This window comes from Neocloeon triangulifer, unplaced genomic scaffold, assembly GCF_031216515.1.
Source record: "Neocloeon triangulifer isolate White Clay Creek 2 clone unplaced genomic scaffold, ASM3121651v1 ptg000020l, whole genome shotgun sequence".
Classification (NCBI taxonomy): domain Eukaryota; kingdom Metazoa; phylum Arthropoda; class Insecta; order Ephemeroptera; family Baetidae; genus Neocloeon; species Neocloeon triangulifer.
In genome coordinates, this window is record NW_026775561.1 from 142,940 (window position 1) to 162,371 (window position 19,432).

The following is a 19,432-nucleotide window of genomic DNA, read 5'->3' on the forward strand; positions in this document are numbered from 1 at the left end:
AGTTTCACGACCGTCGTGTGATTCGACCAACGGCGCAAATCGGCACCAATCAGCGACGTACCAGTTTGAATTTCAGCGGGAGCAGCGCGAGGCTGCGTTAATAAGACACAATGGTAATTTACGCTATTAGAAACAAATAGAAGTTTGTGTTTGGTAAAAAGAAAAGAAATTATGAAAATTATATTTCTCAATTATTAAAATTCCAAATTAATTACATACTTTTTATTGCAAAAATTATCTAAATTAATATTTTAAATGACGTAAAATGATAGTATTAAATTAAATAAATAATAGACAAAATATTTAATACACAATGCTTTATTACAATTAAGTTTCTGTATTTTATCATTTAAGAAATTTAATAAAAATACAAAATTTTAGTGAGAGTAATAGACATCGTTGTAATAATCAAAAATTAAAGTTTCAATCGTAATTAAATTTACATAATAAAACACTTCTGACACATAAAGAGGAGAATAATAAATCAAATATGCACCGGTCTTGGAATCAATTGGTTAGTATCGATTTTTGGTCACAAAGTCTGTTTTGAAACACGTTAAAATAAATATGCTATTTCTACACAAATAGTTACAACATTTGTAATATACAAAATTGCAGTGAAAATTTGAGAAAAAAAGTATTCATTTTCAGGTTAGTAATTCACATTTCTTTTAATAGATTTTTATACGCGTTGTTTTTCAAATTTGACATGATACTTTAATCTTACAATTAAATGGGAAAAATGAAATACAGATTTGGACATGCCACTGAGACCTAAATCAGCTAGCCGTTGTAAGCCACTGCAAAGACGATGACATCAAATCCGCAGCCATCGGACCTAAATCTGGCCACGACTTCGGCCATCTTGCGGGAGGGAACCGAGTTGAGGAGGTTGACGCCGTCATCGAGTGTATCGACAAAGAGCAGTGCCGACCTGTAGAAGTGCCTTTGGCCCAATGTCAGGTGTAGGGGGAAGTCTGTGTCCACCGTGTCCTCGTTTGCTGGACGTCCCGAGGCCCCGCACGCTACGATGAAACCGTTCGGGTTGATGACATCCAAGCTTACGAGTTTTCCAGCACACTGTGAGTTGGACAGCATTTTAAGAATTCATCTTTAATTTGAAAATGAACTACCGACCTTGGCGCACTCCTCCTCCAAGTGTTTCTCTACGAAGCCATTAGCCATGTACTGAGCCAGGCGATCGAAGAAAATTAATCCTATTTTCGTAGGCTGTGGCACCGTGGCGCAGGCTGGGCAAACGATGTAATTCAGCGCACTGCTTAAGCCCGCCTTGAACAAGCAGTGCAAGGGATGAAGTCTTGCGGCGCTACCCTTGATCAGCGTCTCCGACACTTCGATCTCGTCAGGTAGAACAGACTGCAAGCTTTTGAAATGTTTTTTTTTTTTGTGAAACTTTCCAAAAGGGTGAAATACTTACAGCCGGACAGCCATCGTGCCTCGTAGTGTGTCCAAGTACTTGGAAATCTTGCCGTTGCAGCCGATGCACTCTTCAATAAAGGCGCGGACCAATTTGCTGCTCCAACGAGTAAGGGAGCGAAGAACATTTTGCGAGTCGTGTGCCTGCGATACGGGAAATGACAATTTAGATTAATGTGGACAAAGTTTAAAGCTGCCAAACAATTTATCTCTTGTCTTAAATACAAAATGGAAATTGAGAAACTCACCAAAACAGAAATAATCATGAGGAAGTACAAACAGCCGTTCACACAATACACCTTCTCAATTTCCACGGGAAGAAGGTTGACGTCGGTCCCGATGAAATCGTCGGCAAACTCGAATTGCTCCGACCCGTCGTCTTTGCGTACTGAAAACAAATAATTAATTTATTGGTTTGATTGCATGCAAATATACTCACAAAGAATTCTCTGAAAGATTCCTTGGCGGGCGTATTCACCGAGCAGTCGAGTGGTGCTTTTTGGTTGCAGGCGAGCTTCGCAAGCTTGCAAAACTAAAAATTAAAGAAAAACGTAAATATATAAAGGACTCTTTTTAGTAAAATTTGGTCTTAAATTAGTTCAAAAATGTGTATTCTGATTAACTTGGGGTCACATTGAAGTCTCCAAGCATATCAATTAACTCAAGAAAGCCGCCTTTAATTGGAGGACTCGTAAGCCAATAAATTGAAAATAAATTGCAAAATTTTGGCAATATGCTTACCTTTGTCTACAAGTTCTTTGGACAGGCTTGGTTTTGCCATTTTTCCTCCAGGGTCGGTACGAGTTTTTCAGCCTCCTCCTGTTACTGCAACCTCTAACGGTGATCCTCGATTTCTTCCAAAGCGGAACTAGACAGAAAAATAATTAATTAGTTCACCGGAGAGATAAACAAAAACAATAATAATATTGCTGCACTATGTTAAAATTGCAATAAATAACCATTTAAAACAATTATGTATACTAATGTTCCTTTTTGTTAATTTCGCACATAATTGTTTTGTTAAATCACATTTTTATTTCAAAAAATTTGCTTCTGTTACAAAACTTTATTCAATTTTGAATCAAACCTAATTTATTGTGTCCTGTTAAATTTAAAAAAAGGTCGTAAGCACAGTTTCTACCAAAATGGCCTGTGAATATGTCAGATGCATCAAAATTTACCACAAAATTACTGACATTTCTGAGGTGCATTGATTCTGACGAATGTTGGCACCTGAGAAATGCGAACGACGAATGTTGGACAAACGCTAGGAACGCAATCGACGACGCCGCAAATTTTGTTCGCCAGCACAAGAAATTTTTATGATATCAATAAATTCTAGTTCAATCAGAACTTTCACAATAAACGCGCAGTGATCGAATTTATTGTGACTTTTATTTTTAGCATTGAAAGTTGTAATCAATTGGATATTTCAATAAATTGAGACCATTATATAAATGTACAATAAACCAAGGCCACCTTTTAAAGCCTGAGATAATTCATATGCATGTACATTTTGATTCTTAATAACTGAGCCAATTTTTCCCATACAACTCGGCAAAATTGAAGTTGTAGCACCATCACACTGAAAAAGTTGCCCGTCGTCGCAAAATTGGTCACAAAGGTAGCCAGAACATTGAATTCTTATCTTGTTTTAATCTTCTACGGAAAAAAATACTCATTTTTTTAACATTATTGTACCTATAATTATTTTAACATTATTGCGCGCTTTTCTTCACTTGTTGCGCATCCACGTGCGAAATCTTGTTGCATTCTTTTAATATTTATAAGTTATAACAAGTTGATATGAAAAACTTGAAGCCTTCCAAATTAATAAAATACGTTTTTTTTTTATTATTTCTTTAAAAAAAAAAGAAAGAAATTGAATGAAAACAATCAAGCACATATAATTGGAGCTTTTTTTTCACTCTGAAAACTCCAATCTCTCGTCGCTAAGCACAACAAGCACGTTCTGCCTTGCCAGGGCAGGCCAAAGGTCGGAATGCAGCTCAGGAGAGCAGACCAACATATTCTGCAAGGCGAATGATCAAGGTCGCTCGTAGTTGAGAATTCTTAAAATGCGACTCGCTGGAATGAATTGCACCGAAAAGAACACACCTGGATCGCATTCAAGAACACCAAAATTGGAAATAAATTCAAAGCGGGAAATGCAGAGATTACGTACTAAGAACACGAGGGTGCTGCTTGACGTGCGACCTCGCTGGCCAAAAGCTCTCGACTCTCCTTGAATCAGCTCCAGGGGACAGACAGACGCCTCGAGAGAGTAAAATTTGCGGGCAGAGTGGGCTGGCGATGAAGTCAGGACAGAGGTCGGCCTGCCTCACTCTGGAGCACAGCGGTGTAGCGCCAAGTGAAATGGTATCCAGCGCCCTCACCTGTCCACGGAACACCTGTAAACCAAATATTCTTTTAATTCAATTCTCGCCTTCTAGGTGGCGCTATCATGCGGAAAAATTAATTAATTAAAAAGTGAGTGTTTTTAAAGTTTGCTAATTAAAACACAGGGTTTACTTAAAAGTTGAATGACCTTTTTATAAGGCATTAAATATAAAATAAGATGTAATCAAAGCAGTGTCTTAAAATTTCTACTGATACACATTTGCTCAAAACAACTAGAATTGCATTTATTTAAAAAAAAAAAAAGTAAAAATATTTTTAGGGACAGTAAAAATTTTCAGTTTTTTCTCTCTCTTGCAAAAAACAACCTTTTTCTGAATAGTTGTTAAAGTGTGAAGGGGTTGCTTGGTCCATCAGAAAAAAACTCACCCTTCTGGATGCTGAGTCTTGCCAGGACTGTCGAAGGTGTCCTCAGGTGGAGGTTGTTGAGGGGGGAAGGCCCAAGGGTAGATGGGGGGACGCGCTCGAAGACCCTGGTTTTTCCTCCAAGACGGGGCGGCGGGTCGGACGCCGTGATCCAGCGCGCCCCTCTGCGGGGGTGGCGCAGGTGAGGGCGGCTTACCCTGGCGACGCTGCAACCCGGCCGAGCCAGGAAGGCGCGGCCGAACCGCGGGTCACGCGCCCCCCACCACTCCCCGAGGACCTCAGGGGGCGAAGAAGGACAATGGTGAGCACAATCAGGGTGCGTCAGGAGGTGGCTCAGTTTGAAGGACTCCTTGGCCAGCCACTTCTGACCCGACAGCATGTCCTTAGAATGTTGACGGCCACTTGCGCGTCTAATGTTATAAAAAGTCTGCAAAACACAAATTATGTTTTTTAAAAATATTTTAAATCTATTTCTTCAGTTCGAGATCAAACTGCGACTTAGAAAGGTTTTCGTTTGCAGTGATTTTTTTATTAATAAATTTGAATAGACAACAAAAGCACCATCGATAGGAATCTCTCAAAGCCAATGTCAATCCTTTTTTAAATATTTTTTAGTGGGATTTATTTACTTATTATTTCTCATTTTGAAACAATCAAGTTTGTGGAAAATTAAATTGTTTATGATCAGATTCACACAAAAATGCTTTACCAAATTTCTTTAGTTTGAAAACCAAGCTTACAATATTTAATTTCATGAATACAAGTTTTAGCATCTAAACTAAAAACAATTTTCTTTGCTGGAAATTAGCAGAAATGAATTTCCGACAAGTTTTTTCAACGATTTTCCTATAAAATTTGATTCCTTAAAAATTGAAAAATGAATTTCATTTTCGTAGATCTTCATAAAAATTAAATCAAATTCAAAATTTGACTTTAAATATTATTAAAGAAGGTTAGAGGTGTTCAAGAGCTCAAAAAATTTCCTATTTATCCGTATTTCTTTCATTTCAATCCAATCCACAGAAAAATTACTTTAAATTATACAAAACCTTTGACATTTGAAATTTTGATAGAAAGTGAGAATTTGAATAATTAAAAAGCATGAGAGGCTTGAAGCACAAGTCGCAGACTCACCGGTATTTGCCAAAGCCAAAGTTCTGCGAGGCGGCCAAGCCAAAGTTTGTGGCCGCTGGTCTGGTCGTTGGCCGATTTTCGGCAAAGGCAGGTGTTAAATTGCCAAATTTTATACCTGAACAGACACGAATTTATATTTTTTTTTTCTTCAAAACTAACAGGAAATTTGAAATTTACTATGGTCGTAGTGTGCACTGGATCCGAAGACGACTTTTGGTTTTTCCACTCATCAATTAGAAATAAATCAATTTAATACTGGCCAACGGGGACGACAGTATGCGGCTGGCTTTGTTAAGAAGGCTGAAACAAAAGTAGGTAATTTAAAAAAAATTAATTAAAAATTAAACCGAAAACTTTTCATACAATTTAATTTGTTTTACATAACCTTGGAAATTATCTAAAATGGCCTCCAATAAATTGCACAAATTAAGCCGATTTCTCTCAAAATTTAGGTTCTTGAATCGCCTAATAGTTAAATATAGCAACTTATTTTGAGATTTGAGATTTGTTACCATCGGAGAAATAGATGGGAATCAATTTATGGTCTATAAAATATAAAATTGTGTCAAACCTGAGAATGCGGACAGGCATGGAGCTGCTGCAGGTAGAAGGACCGGAGAAAGGGCAAAGCCACAAAGAAGCCGGTGCTGGAGGCGGCCTTTGCCCCAAAAAGACTCCAGAGGAAGCCGCCGCCAGTTTGTTTTGGACTTGGTCCTTGGTCGCCGTCCAAAACCACAAATTCGGCCTAGGCAGACAAGCTTTTCTGCGGCCGAACTCTTCAGACGCATTTCAGCCGACGATCCAAAGTTCGCTTATGTCCGACGGCGGGCGAATCGGCACCAATGGGCCGAATTTCTTGTTTTTCGGTAAGACAAGAATTAATTTGCCATTGAACTTTCAAAACAAAAGCAAATCTACCGTCAACCGTCAGAGGGCAGCACCGGCGCCAAGCATCGCGCAAAGGAGTTAAGGCGATCCGATCAACTTTGACCAAAATCAATGCTTTTATCCAATTTTTCCTAGAAAAAAGGGATTAAGGTTATTTATTCAGTTAATTTACAAGATTTTTTACTGGATTACCTTAATTTACTGTTAGACGCGAGTCGACGGTCTCAAAAACGGCAACACTCCCGTGCTCGCCATCTTTCTTCCTAGGGGGCGAGGCCAGAGCCCAGAATTTTTACGCTTAAACAAAAAACAAACCAACGTGCTTGTCGGGTGTCGTTCACCAACCACCAACTTCAACCAAAAGAACCTTTCGGGTTCTTTTGGATTTGCAGCCTGCAAGAAGTGCTCCTTTTCCAGGTACGTACCACGCACCTTGAACCCTTTGAGCCCTCAGGGACCTTGTGTCTACGAATGTCCTGTTTCAAGCACTGAATTCGTCTCAACCCTTAATTTTAGCCTTTTGAAATAATTTTCTAATGTTTTCAGAAGTGTAATTAATCATGGAAACCAGATTCTTCGCCAACGGTTCCTGTAGGAGAGCGGACAGTGTTTGTCCGAGGAGGAGGAGGCCGAGGAGCAAAAATACGCACAGTCATCCTCAGAGGCAAGGTCTTCTTTGGCCAGCTCAGGGCGGCCGAGTTTGAGGTTTGATTCCCTCAGGTTGGGATAAAACTAACGAGGAATCTTCACGGACGACTTCAAGTTGTGTCCTCAACTTGCTTGCCGAGGACAGAGTTTCTTTTTAATGGCTGAAGCTCAGGGTTCTTTCAGCCCTGAAGTTGAATGTTGTACCAGTCGACGAAGGAGGCGTCGGTGCAGCTGGTGTTCGGCTTTGACCCTGCTCTCATGTGCACCGTCGGCAGAGCATCAACCCTTGCAAAACAAAGCCATCTTCCTGTTCCTGCTCTGAGTCGCCATCATGGTGCTCAACTTCGTTCGCCTTCAGACCCACGAGCTACGCCATGAGGTCTGTCTAAATTTTTCAAAAAGTTTATTTTTAAATATTAGTTGTTCGTTTAAAAAAAAAAAAAAACGTATTTAGATAGTTTGAACAAAAAAAAAAACGTATTTAGATTTTTTCCACAAAAAAATTGAGTTTGATGAAAGAAAAGAAATTTTAAACTTTAAATTTATCGTTTTTTTATTTATTAAACTATACAAGCATATCAGAAGATCACATAATTGGCTGACTATTAAAGTTGCCGAATCGATTTGTTTGGTCATGAAATCACTGGTTAGATAGTTTGATTTTAATTGTCTTGAATTTTGACGCAAAACTGATGCATTGAAAATTTCAGCGTCCGAAGAGCTGCTGTGCAACCATTTGCACTCGTCCTGTCTGTCCAGCAGTGGCTAAGTTGTCCAACATGCTGCCTCTAACCTCACCAGCTGCTGAGACAAGTGTGCGACAAACTGACCCTGGTCACAGAGGTCAAGATCAGTGGCCCTGACCATATGTGCATTGAGCCATGCAAGGAGAATTACCTCAAAAAGGCCCTCGAGGCTCTTCTCCTTGGCTTCATCTGCCACAACACAGGTTCAAATCAATCTTTGTTTCAAATTTGCTGTTGAAAGTTCCATTAAATTATAAATTTTGTAATTGTGTTCATACATGTTGATAACTTTGTCTCCAAATAAGCCACGTCTGGAGCGCTCTTGTTCTGCTTTGTGCGTCATTGTCATCTCGCTGCTTTCTTTGTAAGCAACAAACAAGCCTTAGGAAGGTTTTTCTCACATTTTGTTTAAATTTTTATTTTATTTTTGGTGGAAATGAAACATAATAACTACATTTTATTTTAAATCGATAGATATTACTGTTTTTTATTGAGCCACACCAGACCCACACGAAAATCTTATGTTAGTTAATTTACATAAAGCTAGCAATTTTCATCAAAAATATAATGCAGGGTTTCGGAGCGGGCGCGTTTTGGCGCTCCAAATCGCTCCAAAGCGCGTTTTGGAGCGAGGAGCGGTTGTATGAAGGCGCGAGGCGCCCTTTTTGTGCAAGGAGCGGTTGCCAAAATAACGCGCCGCGCCTGGCGCCAAAGGAGCGCTCTATGTGGGCACTGCGGCGCGCCAGGCGCCGAGGCGCGATCTCACTCGGGAAAAGGCGCGCCTTTTGCAAAGGAGCGCTCTGATGAGACGCGCCTTGCTCGGCGCCGCTCCTTCCGCGCCGCTCCAGGGTTGCAATTGGATTTTATTATTCTCTTTGGATCGGACCTGGCCTATATTTACTAGTGTTCCTCCCCGTGTTGTTCTTTTATGTACACAAAGTGTATATCCACTAAACTGCCCCTCTTTTTAAATTTATTCCTAATTGTGAGAAGAAATTGGCACTTGATGAGATGTTGGTAGAAGTGAGAAAAAAATCTGGTTTTGTCATTGATGAATTTATGAATATTTTGTTAATAAGAAAATCAATATTTCAACAAGGACATCAAGGACACAACTAGCAGCCTGTTTTTTAATTTGTAGTTTCTTGTGTGTTTAATAATAATCTGATGGTATAGTTGTGTCAATTAATATAATTTTCAAGATTCAGTGCTGAAATTTAATTTTGATGAAATATTAATTTAAAAGATTAAATTATTTTCAAAGAATGATAAAAAGAGGTGCTCAAAATAATTTGTTGATCCAATTTAATTAATTACAAAAATTATTATAATTTAATTCCTTGTTTTAATAATTATATATAATATATGTATAAATATAACGCAATTTGATGCATTATTACGAAATGCATCTCTAAAAGCACACCGCATTCTGGAGCGGCGCCAGTAAAAAGCGCGTCGCGCCTTGGAGCGGCGCCGGTATAAAGCGCTCCGCTCCGCGCCTTGGAGCGAAGGAGCGTTCCTTCCGAAAAGGCGCCGCGCCTTGGCGCCAAGGCGCGCTTCGATCATGGAGCGCTCCGCGCCTTGGCGCGATGGAGCGGTCTTAAGAAAAGGCGCGGCGCGATCGGCGCCAAGGAGCGTTTCAAAAAACACCGCTCCGAAACCCTGATATAATGCTTAATCAGTCCATGACATTTCTGGCACATTTAAAAGAATTAAATAAGTTTTGCATGATATTTCAGATTGGTTTTTTATTGTATTGTGGCCGCCCCGTCCCTGAGGGGTCGCAGAGACGGAGGAGGTCGCACAACTTCTGCCCGATGGCAGGGTAATCCGCTAGTGATGCCGGAGATGTCCGAACCCGATGTCGACACACCTCCGTAACAAAATATAATAATCCCTTATAGCTCAATATAATAACCCTGTTCCGTCTTCAGCTCTCACTGCTCCCCCGCACCCTCGGTAAGACGATTTCCTGCGGGACAGCAACCTCCCCAGGTCAATCCTTCCGTCCGAGTTCCAGGCCTCCCAGGGGAAAGTCCCACCAGTGGGCAGCTTTTCCTGGAGGCCCTCGGCCAGAAGTTTCCCTCGAGTTGTGCTGAATGCTGGCTAGCGCCGATGGTCAAGATTCCCTCTGAAGGGCAGACCCTATGGTCTGTGCCTTCTTTTGGTCCAGCCCAATGGCTGATACCAAAGTGTACAAAATGGGTAACAATAAAATAAGTAATGAAACAATTATTTACCAAGAAACAGATGAAAGAGAAAGATTCATTTTATTTCTCAAGAACCTATTCCAAATACAAAATTATAAAGTATCAAGTGTACAAGATTTATTCAGATAATATTAAGTAAATTCTTTATTTACATTTCAGGAAATCAAAACTAACTTGGTGGTCTTGGTATGCTTTATCCAACTATTTACTCCTTGGTCTGAAATATAAACATGGCTTCAATTAATTAAACAATTCATAACTCTTTTCCTTTCTTTATTTCGTACTCCCTCTATGGAGCCCAAGACTCACCGAGGTGCTCCGCCTCCCACCCACCTGGTGTACCAACATGTGTCGGACACACCTGTGTGGTCGGCGCAGTATCACAAATGAACCTGAGAAAAGAACAGTCACTTGAAAAGCATCAGGTCATTTTGCAGGCTTTGAGGAAGTTGTGAGGTCTCGACCAACTCGGCGATGCAGTCACCAAGGCCCTGGCCCTCTTTTCGACACTTGAACAGCCTTTTCCTGACGGCCCACAAACTAAGAGCTTCAAGTGCTTGTACTTTGCCTCGGACTAGAAACAAATTCAACATTCTCAGCATGTGAATTATCTTTCAAGGTGATTTTACTGACCGTTTTCTCCCTCTCCTTCCAGTATTTCCTCGGCTTTGCTCAAAATTTTCTCGTCCAAGTCATTGTGCAGAATCTTGTCAGGTCGAAGAGTGCAGTCGGGGCCAAGAATGATTTCCATCATGTAACGCACTGAGACAGGAATCAACGGTTTTGAAGTTGTTTGATCTTAAAGTCATACTTACATGGCCAATCGCAGAAATTCTCCAAGTAACGTTGCATCTGCTCAGAACGGGAAATCAACAGGCGCATGTTGACCAAGATCTGATTCAGCACGTCCAGCGGGTTCTCGGGGATTTGAAAGATCAAATCCTCAACAAATTTGGAAATATCTTGTGAAGACATGTTGGACAAAACTGGACCCAGCCAAACGACCACTTCGAGCCACGAGCCGCTCAGGCGAAAAGTCTCGTCTGTTGAAAACATAATGCAACTTTTGGTATTTAACTCAAGCTGAATAATCTCACCTTCGATGCAGAAGTCTTTTAAGAAATAATGGGTGCATCGGAACTGCTCACGATGTTCATCGTACGCTCTCATTGGATCAAGACCATGCCCATTAGCGACCAGCAGTCCAGGTGGCAATGGAATATCTAGAGGGTCAGACTCCAACTCGTGTGACAATTGATGTATCGGTGGTGGTCCGAAACCAGAGAGCTGAATCAAGTTGTACAAAAGGGCCAGAGCTGGAGGTAAAACTTCTGTGTTGTTGACAGCAACATAGCCCTGGATAGAATCGAGCAGTCCCTTCAAATTACTGGTGCCGTCACCTCGAATTTTGTCCAGTTTTAGGTTGAGGAGGAGAAAGCTCTGTGGATCCAGCAAGACCTTTTCCGGAACGCTGGTGGCTTCTTTCAGCAGCGTCCACTCGGGCGTCTCTTGCGACACTAAACTGGTCTTCCTTGTTGTCAGCATGGGGCCGAACGGAGAGAAATCCGTGTCCCTCAGCAATTCGCCCAACTCGAGCATTCTGTAGCTGTTTTGGTTCAGATGGCAGCAGAAATCCAGGCAATCAAAAATGGGATTTTCCTCAAATTGTGTCGAATCCAATTTGCTGAAAAACTCGGGCTGCATCAAATGTTTGAACGAGAGCACGGACGAGTCGTTCGAACAGTGTTTGCGTTTGGCGAGCATGAATGAGATGATGTTCGGGTACCTGTGCCCTGTGGGTACATTCGGGTTGGCGCCAAACTCGAGCAGCCTCAGGAATGCCTGCAAAATGGAAAATATTTATTTTGGGTTTCTGATCATGTGCATTTAATTTACTTGAGCATCCGCTTTGGAGTGCTTGTACGATCTCATCAGGACCGAATTATTTGCCTTGTCCACAGCGTCGACGTCTGCACCCAAATCCACAAGCAACTGGATCTTCTCTTGGCAGTTCGAAAAAATCATCAGCAGGGTTGAGCCGTCTATAAAAAACTTTGTGTTAAACAAAATTACAAGGATAATAATAATAAAATACCCTCATTTTTAGCTTGCAATCCAGATTGGGGGTCAGTGGACAACATTCTGTGGACGAGACTCCATCGAGACGACTCGCTTTGCCCAGACAAGGAGGCAGCCAGAATGAAGCAGTTTAGGCCCTCTTTGGTGCAGAAGGTTTCGCCTGTACCCAAAAGCAGCCGGATGGCGTCGAAATCCAATTTCTTGATGGCGCCGTGCATTTTGATGTGTCTTCTGTCTAAGAGTTTGCTTCTCGTAACTTCATCGCTGACACCTTTCTTCTGCTGTTTCTTCTTCCCCATTGCAGCGTGTGAGGTGCCAAAACTTGTACAAAAGTGCTGCTGGACAGGCTGAGAATCGAAAAAATTAACATTGTTTATTTATTTATTAATTTTTTTTTTTTTAAATGAGATAAGCTTTTAGGAAATTCAATGTGTATTATCATTCCGAGATTTTGCAAATTTCTTAGCATAATATAAATATTATTATGGAAAACTATCGTCACATATTATCTTGCAGCAATAATTTCGTTCCTCATTTTTTATTCCGGCTTTCTAAATAAGTATGGGAAGTAATTAATTATGCCAGTCCTCCGCCATGCAATTCTTGGTAATGCCCAGCTCTAATCTTTTAACTTGTTTTTCACGTTTTAATCGCTTTGTATTTTACACAGCTATAAATTAAAACGTTCACGGCTATAAATACAATTGCGGAATAAAATTATTAAGAAAAACTGACATAATTGAGAAAAACACACACACCTGGGCTATGGTCGATGGGACCAGATGGGTGTTGGAGTTTTTGTCGGAAACAAAACAAAGAAGGTGTGATTGATTGGGAGATATATCATCGGGCGCGAAAATTGCACTCTGGGCATCTCCTGTTAAAAGAATGATGCACTAGCCTTTAGCATATTGACCCTCACTATCAAATTTAATTCGCCTCGCAACCTCAAAAGCTACATTTTTTTTTACTTTTAATATTGTCTCATAAATAACCTAAATGATATTAATTACAATTATTTATTTTTAGATCAGTCAAAATAATAAAATTATTGCAGATTAGACAGCGGAGGCTATATTTTATAACGTTGGCAAAATCATCTCAACGTTGTCGCGCCTTTTTAAAATGAAATCGTACGGTGCAGAAATAGAAACATAACCAAACAGATGTCTGGAATTAATTTTACAGGAAATCCAATGATTATTTTTAAATAAATTTAATATAATATATTTACTCATTTAAAAATTAATAACACGAATTTCCTTCCATTTCCGACTTAATGACCAAAGAATTTGCATCAGAATTGATTTTTGTCAAGTTGGCTAAAATAACAAGATGGCGTTTAAAGATCAAAGATTTTGTAAACAAAATAATCAACCGGCATGTTTCCCTGCATCAGCAACCTTCTAATTTACTCTCAGTGAGTGCTCTCGACCCTTCTCCTTCCGTCAGGTCGACCCTTGCGTCCTGCAAGGTCGATTCCGGTCCCCGCTGCCCCCCGAAGGCGAGTAGCGAGGGTTAATTTCGTCGACTCGTTCTTCACTCTTTCTCCCCTCGTCCCTGATTTCACGTCATTTTTTATTTATTCATATAAAAGAAAAGGTCTTGATAATTTCAGGGAATTCGGATCTGAGTTGAGAATCGAGATCGGAGAAGAGTTGCTTCTTCGCCACCGTTTGCGATTCGGAGATCGAGCTCGTCCGTTCGTTTCATGAAGAAGAAACGGATGATCCACTTTGCCTCACCTCAGTACATATGTACATAGTAAGATTCTTGTCATTCGAAGAAATTCAATTATATTAATCAAGAATACTTATTGCACATGGCAACTTATATCTTCAATTAATGTAAGAATGGTTTATTTCAGTGAGTCATGACCCTCTAGTTGTCTGCTGACACCCTCGATTGAGGAATTGCCCCTGGAGGCGGCGCGGTTGCCTGACCAAGGGCACGTCAACCCAAGTTTGACCTCGGCTCCATCAAGATTGACCACCTGGAGCGAGGTTAGCAAAACCTTCTGATTACATACACATTTTCACCAAAATTTGAATCTGCCAGGTTTGCAATTAGCGATTGCGGCAATTTTATTGTAATCCAAAGGGTTGCTGAATTCAGTGAAATTTGGCAGGTCTGAAGGTCTTGCAGCACTTTGCAAATTTCTCATATATTACCCTTTTGGAAAAAAATGCCAAGTTTCATTAAAATTCAAAATGATCAGAATTTTGTGTTTTGAATGAAATTTTATGTACTGTTGTTTTTTTTTTCAAGTGTCGGCATTCAAGATCTTACTTTTTCTGTCGGCTCGCCAAGGCAGCTTCGTCACTTCTGAAGCTTTTTAAGCTGCTGTTAATTTCCAACTATTTAAAGGTTGAAACTCCTGTAATTTTGATTGGGAGGAAGTTCGGACATACTGCTGACAATTTTCAACAATGAGTGCTTTTAATTATTAAGGAATGAAATTATAAATAGCATAATCATAAAATATATTACGATCAGATTATAAACAGCCTCTGACTGTCTGTTGATGTATTTTAGTTTGCATCAAGAGCCTATTCTGGTGAATCATTCTCTGCCAGAGCACCCACCACCTTGAAAGGCTTCCAGATGCAGAGTGCGAGCAGCAGAATTAACCTCAGGATCTGGTCACAAGACCAAGTATGAGAAAACTTGTGCCCACCTCATCAATGCACTCTCAGAGTTTGAGAATTGAAGAGAAATGTCTCGTAGAAGAGACCTCGCAGGTAATTAAAACTTGAACCCGACGAAAACCAGCCTTGGCAAACCTCTTGACTTGTAAATCGATGGCGCAATTTATAATTATTTATGTACAAGTGCTGAAATTTAAAATTTAAATATTCTCTCGCTTAAATAATCCGAAGCTTTTTGAGGCTTTTTTAATTAATACGAAAACTTAGTCGGAATTTTTACATAACCGGAAAGATTTTAAAATTTAGTGTTTTGTAAAATCAAGGTTCTGCTGGAAATTGTGCATGGAAAAAGCACTGAAGGATCTTTGCTCTATGGAGGGCTCATAAAAACCACACGGAGGAATTTGCAATCTGAATGGAAATGCTGCTGGAAAAAAACTCATTGGAGACTGGCTGCGCAGTCACTCTCCCAGGAAAAACCTTATGGAAATGGCAAAGTTTGGACCGATTAAAACAAATAACTCTAAGAAGCTTTGAAAGTAAAGTTATTTTTAAATGAGTTTAATTTCAATAAAGCAAAATTGGTTTGGCGCCAGTCATTTTGCTACTTAATTTAATAAGTTTTACCGCTGCTGACCATGTTCGAAGTCGCTTTTGTCTTTTTGCCGCTGCGACCACTGACAAAGTTAATTTTGTGTGAATGCAATTTTCGAATGATTAAATCAAATTTCTTTGATTCTTTGGTTATAAATAATTCTTGGCGCGGCAGCTATTTAAGCTGTATAGACAGCTCTATAATAACATTGGTTGATTCTTCCCCTCTGTAGACTTCCACCTCCAGTATCTCTCCCCTCTGCTAGTCAAAAAGAGACAAGAGGCAGAAGCCAGATTCAATCAGAGACAAACGAAAATTGAATGATGGAGCAGCAAACTCTGCGAATTCTCACGGAGACGGACGAATTGAAGTACGTTGCGGCCTCCAGCATTGTCAAACACTTCCAACACGAAACCCTGAACATCCAGAACATCAGGAAGGGCGATGATGTTCTGGTTTGGAACGGCGAATTCAAGAAAGGGTCAGCGGGCGATTTGATCAAAGATGAGTACAGGGCCATGGTGGTTCAGCCCCCTGCTGTTCTTGGTGAGTTTTTAAAAGTTTATTAAAAAATTTAAATTAATTTTTTTTTTATATTACAACTCTTTCTAAAGTTTTCAACTGAATTTATAAAAAAAAAACTTTTAAATTTGCATCACATATTTTTTTTTTCTCTGAGAGTTGAATGAAAAATTGAGCAGAGCGTTTGCTCAAAACTCCTCAAAGTAAACAACCTTTGACGCCATTAGGGTCAATTTAAATTTTAATTTGCCATAATAAATGATGAATAAGCTCAAAAGAAAGCAAGCGCGTGATCTGTTGCTGGCGTCGCGCGTTATTGGAATTGCTCACATTCCGATTATATGTGATGCGGCGCAGGCCGCGAATGCTTTGCTCGATCTCTCGGACGTCGCCTGCCCCGAACTCGTCTCACATCGGCTCGGTTGGTTTGGTCTGAGCTATTCTGCGTTGCTTCGTTAATGTTATAAATTACTGCTCTGCAGAAAATCGCTCGCTCTTGCTGGCGCTTGAACAGTCCGCGACGTGTTTTCTCTAATTGCCCATGGGAACAAAATATAGGCGACCTGTGAGGATGATTTAGACGAGTGAGGAAGAGTGCAAATAACCTTTGTAAATGTGGCAAAAAGAAAATCAAAGTTTTGCCAACAACGCATAATTATAACTGATTACAAATATAAAAAGTAATAAATTAAATTCCTTGTAAAAATGCGAATGCTAAAAGTTACGATTTTCCAATGGAAAATCCATTTTTTTTAAATTATTACATCGTTTGAGTTGAGTTCACTTCGCAAATTGAGCGATTTTAAATTTCGATTTGTCCCTTACGCTTGAAAACACCACCATTCAGAAATACATATTGCACAGTTAATTTAAGATAACAACAATCTACAATCTGCACAAATTTGCCAGCAGCAGGCGAATCGTCTGCTTCGACGGCCACGACTTCTGCCAACCCCCAAGTGTTTGCTGTAGGACGTGCTGGGGGTTCAGCTTCCACCTCGAACATGTTGCCCGAGACTGCTGCTGAGCCGTGCACATCGGGCTGCTCGGCTGACAACACAAAGGACGACCAGGACATGTTGTGCGGCTTCACTAGAGAATTTGCGTAAGAATTCAATTATGCATTTATGTGAACAAAATCTCAAATTGAACCTGATATTTTAGGAGAAATCAATTCAAAGCGGGCCTTTCCCTGACCATCCCGCATTTGGCCAGACGGTTGTCACCGGCGAATGCGCAGAATGAGACCGCTAAGACTGTAGTTGTAAGTTTATTCAAATATTTATTTAGATTTTGTTCTTGAATTGAAAAAAACTATTAATTTTGACGGATTCATGTCGTGACGAGGGTCCGCCTTTCCCTGCTTCTGCCGAAGAGGCTTCCTTGGAGGCTTCGTCCGACAGCTCGGACGAATCGGAGCCGTCCGACCTTTCTGACTCGGACGATCCCTCTGCTCCATTGCTGGGCAAGAGTATGTAGAAATTTTATATTAATTTTTAATGTTGGGCCTGCAGTGGCCGGTTGAGCAGTGTCGAGCCCCACGGTCGCTGCCTTTTCTGCACTCTAGGCTAATAATGTGATATTTTGGCTCCGTAATCCAGCCACATGATTATTTTAAAACAAAAATTGAAACTTATTTTCAAAACTTGCAGAGACTGATGTTGAGAAGCAACGGGAAGAGCCAAGCCACTCAAAAGCTGGAGAGTCCCCTGGCAAAGCCAAAATGGCGGCAAGGAAGCAAAAAAAGTAATCAGAATTTTTCTAAAAAAACAAATGTTTGATGAGCGAACAAAGATTTTATTCGAGACAAAAGCGCAATCAGCGGGTGCTGCCTTTTGAAATAGAAAGCATAGCCTCTCTTCATTTTTGCTAAGTTTGTGAGGCTCCGGGTGGTCCTTTTGAGAGCCCGACACATAAATAATTTGGCCATTTGGCCAGATTTAAAAATTTTTTGAAATCCCTGCCAAGTGAGGATAAATTGACCACAGGGAGGGTACAGAACGAAATCACTTTTGCTAGTGCCACTCTCCATTTACACACCATATTGGCTTCTTTTAAAGTGTCAAGTGCAGCTCTTTTTTTGTTTCATCTGATTTTTTGTTTTCTGCTGGTAAACTAAACTATTCTTTGTTCTCTCTAGATTGAGTTTAGGTAAGAGGATTCAACTGAAAGCCGTGAAGAGTCTCGTCCTTGACAACAACCTGAACCTGCAAAATGTGGTGGCGACGGCCACCAGCACAGACTCGGACGTCTACCACGATAGTGCCCTCTTCGACTTGGCGTTTGCTTCAAGAACAAATAAAAGTAAATCGACAGCTCGAACTCAGGAACTGATGCGTCGATTCTGCAAATGGATTTGCACTCACGCCGAATTTGAGGAGCTGAGGCAAGGTAAAGAGATCTGAGATGTATTGAAAAGCAAAACGATTCTCTAAATAATTCTCTGTGCGCTCTTATTGCAATTCACACACTGTCTGCTATCTTGATTTTCTTTCGGGGCAAAGAATCACTTTCATAACTATCCTCCTGGTTTCAGAACAGGGCTTCCAGGTTCCAGAGGAAGAAGTGGTTCACAAGAGGGAGCGCGTCAAGAAATTTGCTGGAGGGTCTTCTGACAACATCTCGACGCGAAGGTCACCTAGACTCAACCCTGACAGCGCCGAGCCAGGTATTAAATTCTCTTAACACTTTTTTAACACAATGCAAGGAAAAACTCCTTCCCCGCCTCATCCCACGAGCCTTGAATTTCACCCAGTCAAATTTATTTTTTTGTTTCAGCTCCAGCTCAAACCACTTCGGCCAACGAACTGTTGCTCACACCCACCAAGACCAAGAAGAAGCCCAAGGCCCTGGCTGCAACGGCCGCCTCTGGTTCTCGACTTGCGTAAACAAAGCGGTGTCCAACTCAAAACGACTACAGCTGCAGCGGATGGACGTCAAAATTCCGCAAGTCTGGAACACTTTGGTTGTATCGGTTGGGTCATCTTTCCCACCACTGGAGGGCAATCGACTCCATTTGTGGCCGCAATTCCAAAATTCTTCTATTGTTTAATATGATAACTTTTATGGAATGACGTGACCTAATCAACTGACTGATCAATGTGTTTTTTCTGCAAATCAGTTTACTATAATTAATTTGTGCGTTCGAATGTCAATTTAGTTAACTCAATTTCTCAGCTTAAGTTATTTCTCATTAAATCTCTGTACTGTTTAAAACTTAGTTAATTTTTTAATTCTGAATTGAATCGTTTTACTGAAAAATCATTTGTATTGTTGCACTTAAATCTTTAATGTTGGACCGCTATAATTATTTATAAAAAATGTATTTGAAATAATGAACTGATTTTTTACTTGCACTTGATTATTGAATAATCTTTAATTTGCTCAATAAAATATTTATGATATTTATAAATCAAAAATGAATTTCTAGAAAAATAAATTGATGTTTTTATTTCTAATTGCTTTAAAAGGAACTTTTCTAAATTTTTACCACTAAATATCAAAATTTTTTATTTTATTGCCTACCTTAAGTAAATAAAATATTTATTATTTTTTTTATTATTTTACAAATTTTATTCCTCAATAATTTGACGAAAATTGATTGTACCAGCAATTAAATGTGATTAAGCTCCTTAGGACACTGCAATGTCCAGGGTTCCCCTTGAAAAATCCCACCTTTAGTGGGAATCGAACCGCAACCTCTGTGACAACAGGCAAAGACACTTCACGCGCTTCTGGCGC

The 19,432-nt window shown here is 40.2% G+C and overlaps 4 protein-coding genes across 11 annotated transcripts; 2 read left to right on the forward strand and 2 right to left on the reverse strand.

Moving 5' to 3' along the window:
• Positions 1-308: 308 nt before the first annotated feature.
• LOC132203818 (uncharacterized) lies at positions 309-6,243 on the reverse strand. The gene is made up of 11 exons (XM_059631913.1): positions 5,927-6,243; positions 5,533-5,655; positions 5,356-5,470; positions 4,225-4,648; positions 3,623-3,848; positions 2,179-2,305; positions 1,877-1,969; positions 1,686-1,825; positions 1,439-1,581; positions 1,138-1,384; positions 309-1,080 (listed from the first exon to the last, which is right to left on the reverse strand). Exons 6-11 carry the CDS (start codon positions 2,216-2,218, stop codon positions 784-786), a joined length of 960 nt encoding a protein of 319 aa, XP_059487896.1. The 5' UTR covers positions 2,219-2,305; positions 3,623-3,848; positions 4,225-4,648; positions 5,356-5,470; positions 5,533-5,655; positions 5,927-6,243; the 3' UTR covers positions 309-783.
• Positions 6,244-6,521: 278 nt separating this feature from the next.
• Positions 6,522-10,594, forward strand: LOC132203819 (uncharacterized). The gene is made up of 6 exons (XM_059631914.1): positions 6,522-6,660; positions 6,790-7,270; positions 7,602-8,001; positions 9,377-9,514; positions 9,572-9,842; positions 10,007-10,594. Exons 3-6 carry the CDS (start codon positions 7,916-7,918, stop codon positions 10,073-10,075), a joined length of 564 nt encoding a protein of 187 aa, XP_059487897.1. The 5' UTR covers positions 6,522-6,660; positions 6,790-7,270; positions 7,602-7,915; the 3' UTR covers positions 10,076-10,594.
• On the reverse strand, positions 9,876-12,721 carry LOC132203816 (uncharacterized). The gene is made up of 7 exons (XM_059631903.1): positions 12,685-12,721; positions 11,943-12,273; positions 11,744-11,889; positions 10,945-11,689; positions 10,663-10,890; positions 10,481-10,609; positions 9,876-10,421 (listed from the first exon to the last, which is right to left on the reverse strand). Exons 2-7 carry the CDS (start codon positions 12,223-12,225, stop codon positions 10,255-10,257), a joined length of 1,698 nt encoding a protein of 565 aa, XP_059487886.1. The 5' UTR covers positions 12,226-12,273; positions 12,685-12,721; the 3' UTR covers positions 9,876-10,254.
• A 542-nt stretch (positions 12,722-13,263) lies between these two features.
• Positions 13,264-19,074, forward strand: LOC132203817 (uncharacterized). Of its 8 annotated transcripts, XM_059631906.1 has the most exons (14): positions 13,264-13,346; positions 13,545-13,690; positions 13,794-13,929; positions 14,195-14,293; positions 14,462-14,667; positions 14,898-15,113; positions 15,402-15,715; positions 16,601-16,796; positions 16,856-16,955; positions 17,018-17,162; positions 17,344-17,437; positions 17,832-18,082; positions 18,228-18,359; positions 18,470-19,074. In XM_059631906.1, the coding sequence occupies exons 7-14, from the start codon at positions 15,490-15,492 to the stop codon at positions 18,577-18,579; spliced, it is 1,254 nt and encodes a 417-aa protein (XP_059487889.1). In that variant the 5' UTR covers positions 13,264-13,346; positions 13,545-13,690; positions 13,794-13,929; positions 14,195-14,293; positions 14,462-14,667; positions 14,898-15,113; positions 15,402-15,489; the 3' UTR covers positions 18,580-19,074. The 8 variants fall into 8 exon arrangements, with proteins under 8 accessions (XP_059487889.1, XP_059487887.1, XP_059487894.1 ...); XM_059631904.1 differs by lacking the exon at positions 14,195-14,293; XM_059631911.1 differs by lacking the exon at positions 14,195-14,293 and having other exon boundaries at positions 17,021-17,162.
• Positions 19,075-19,432: the final 358 nt, after the last annotated feature.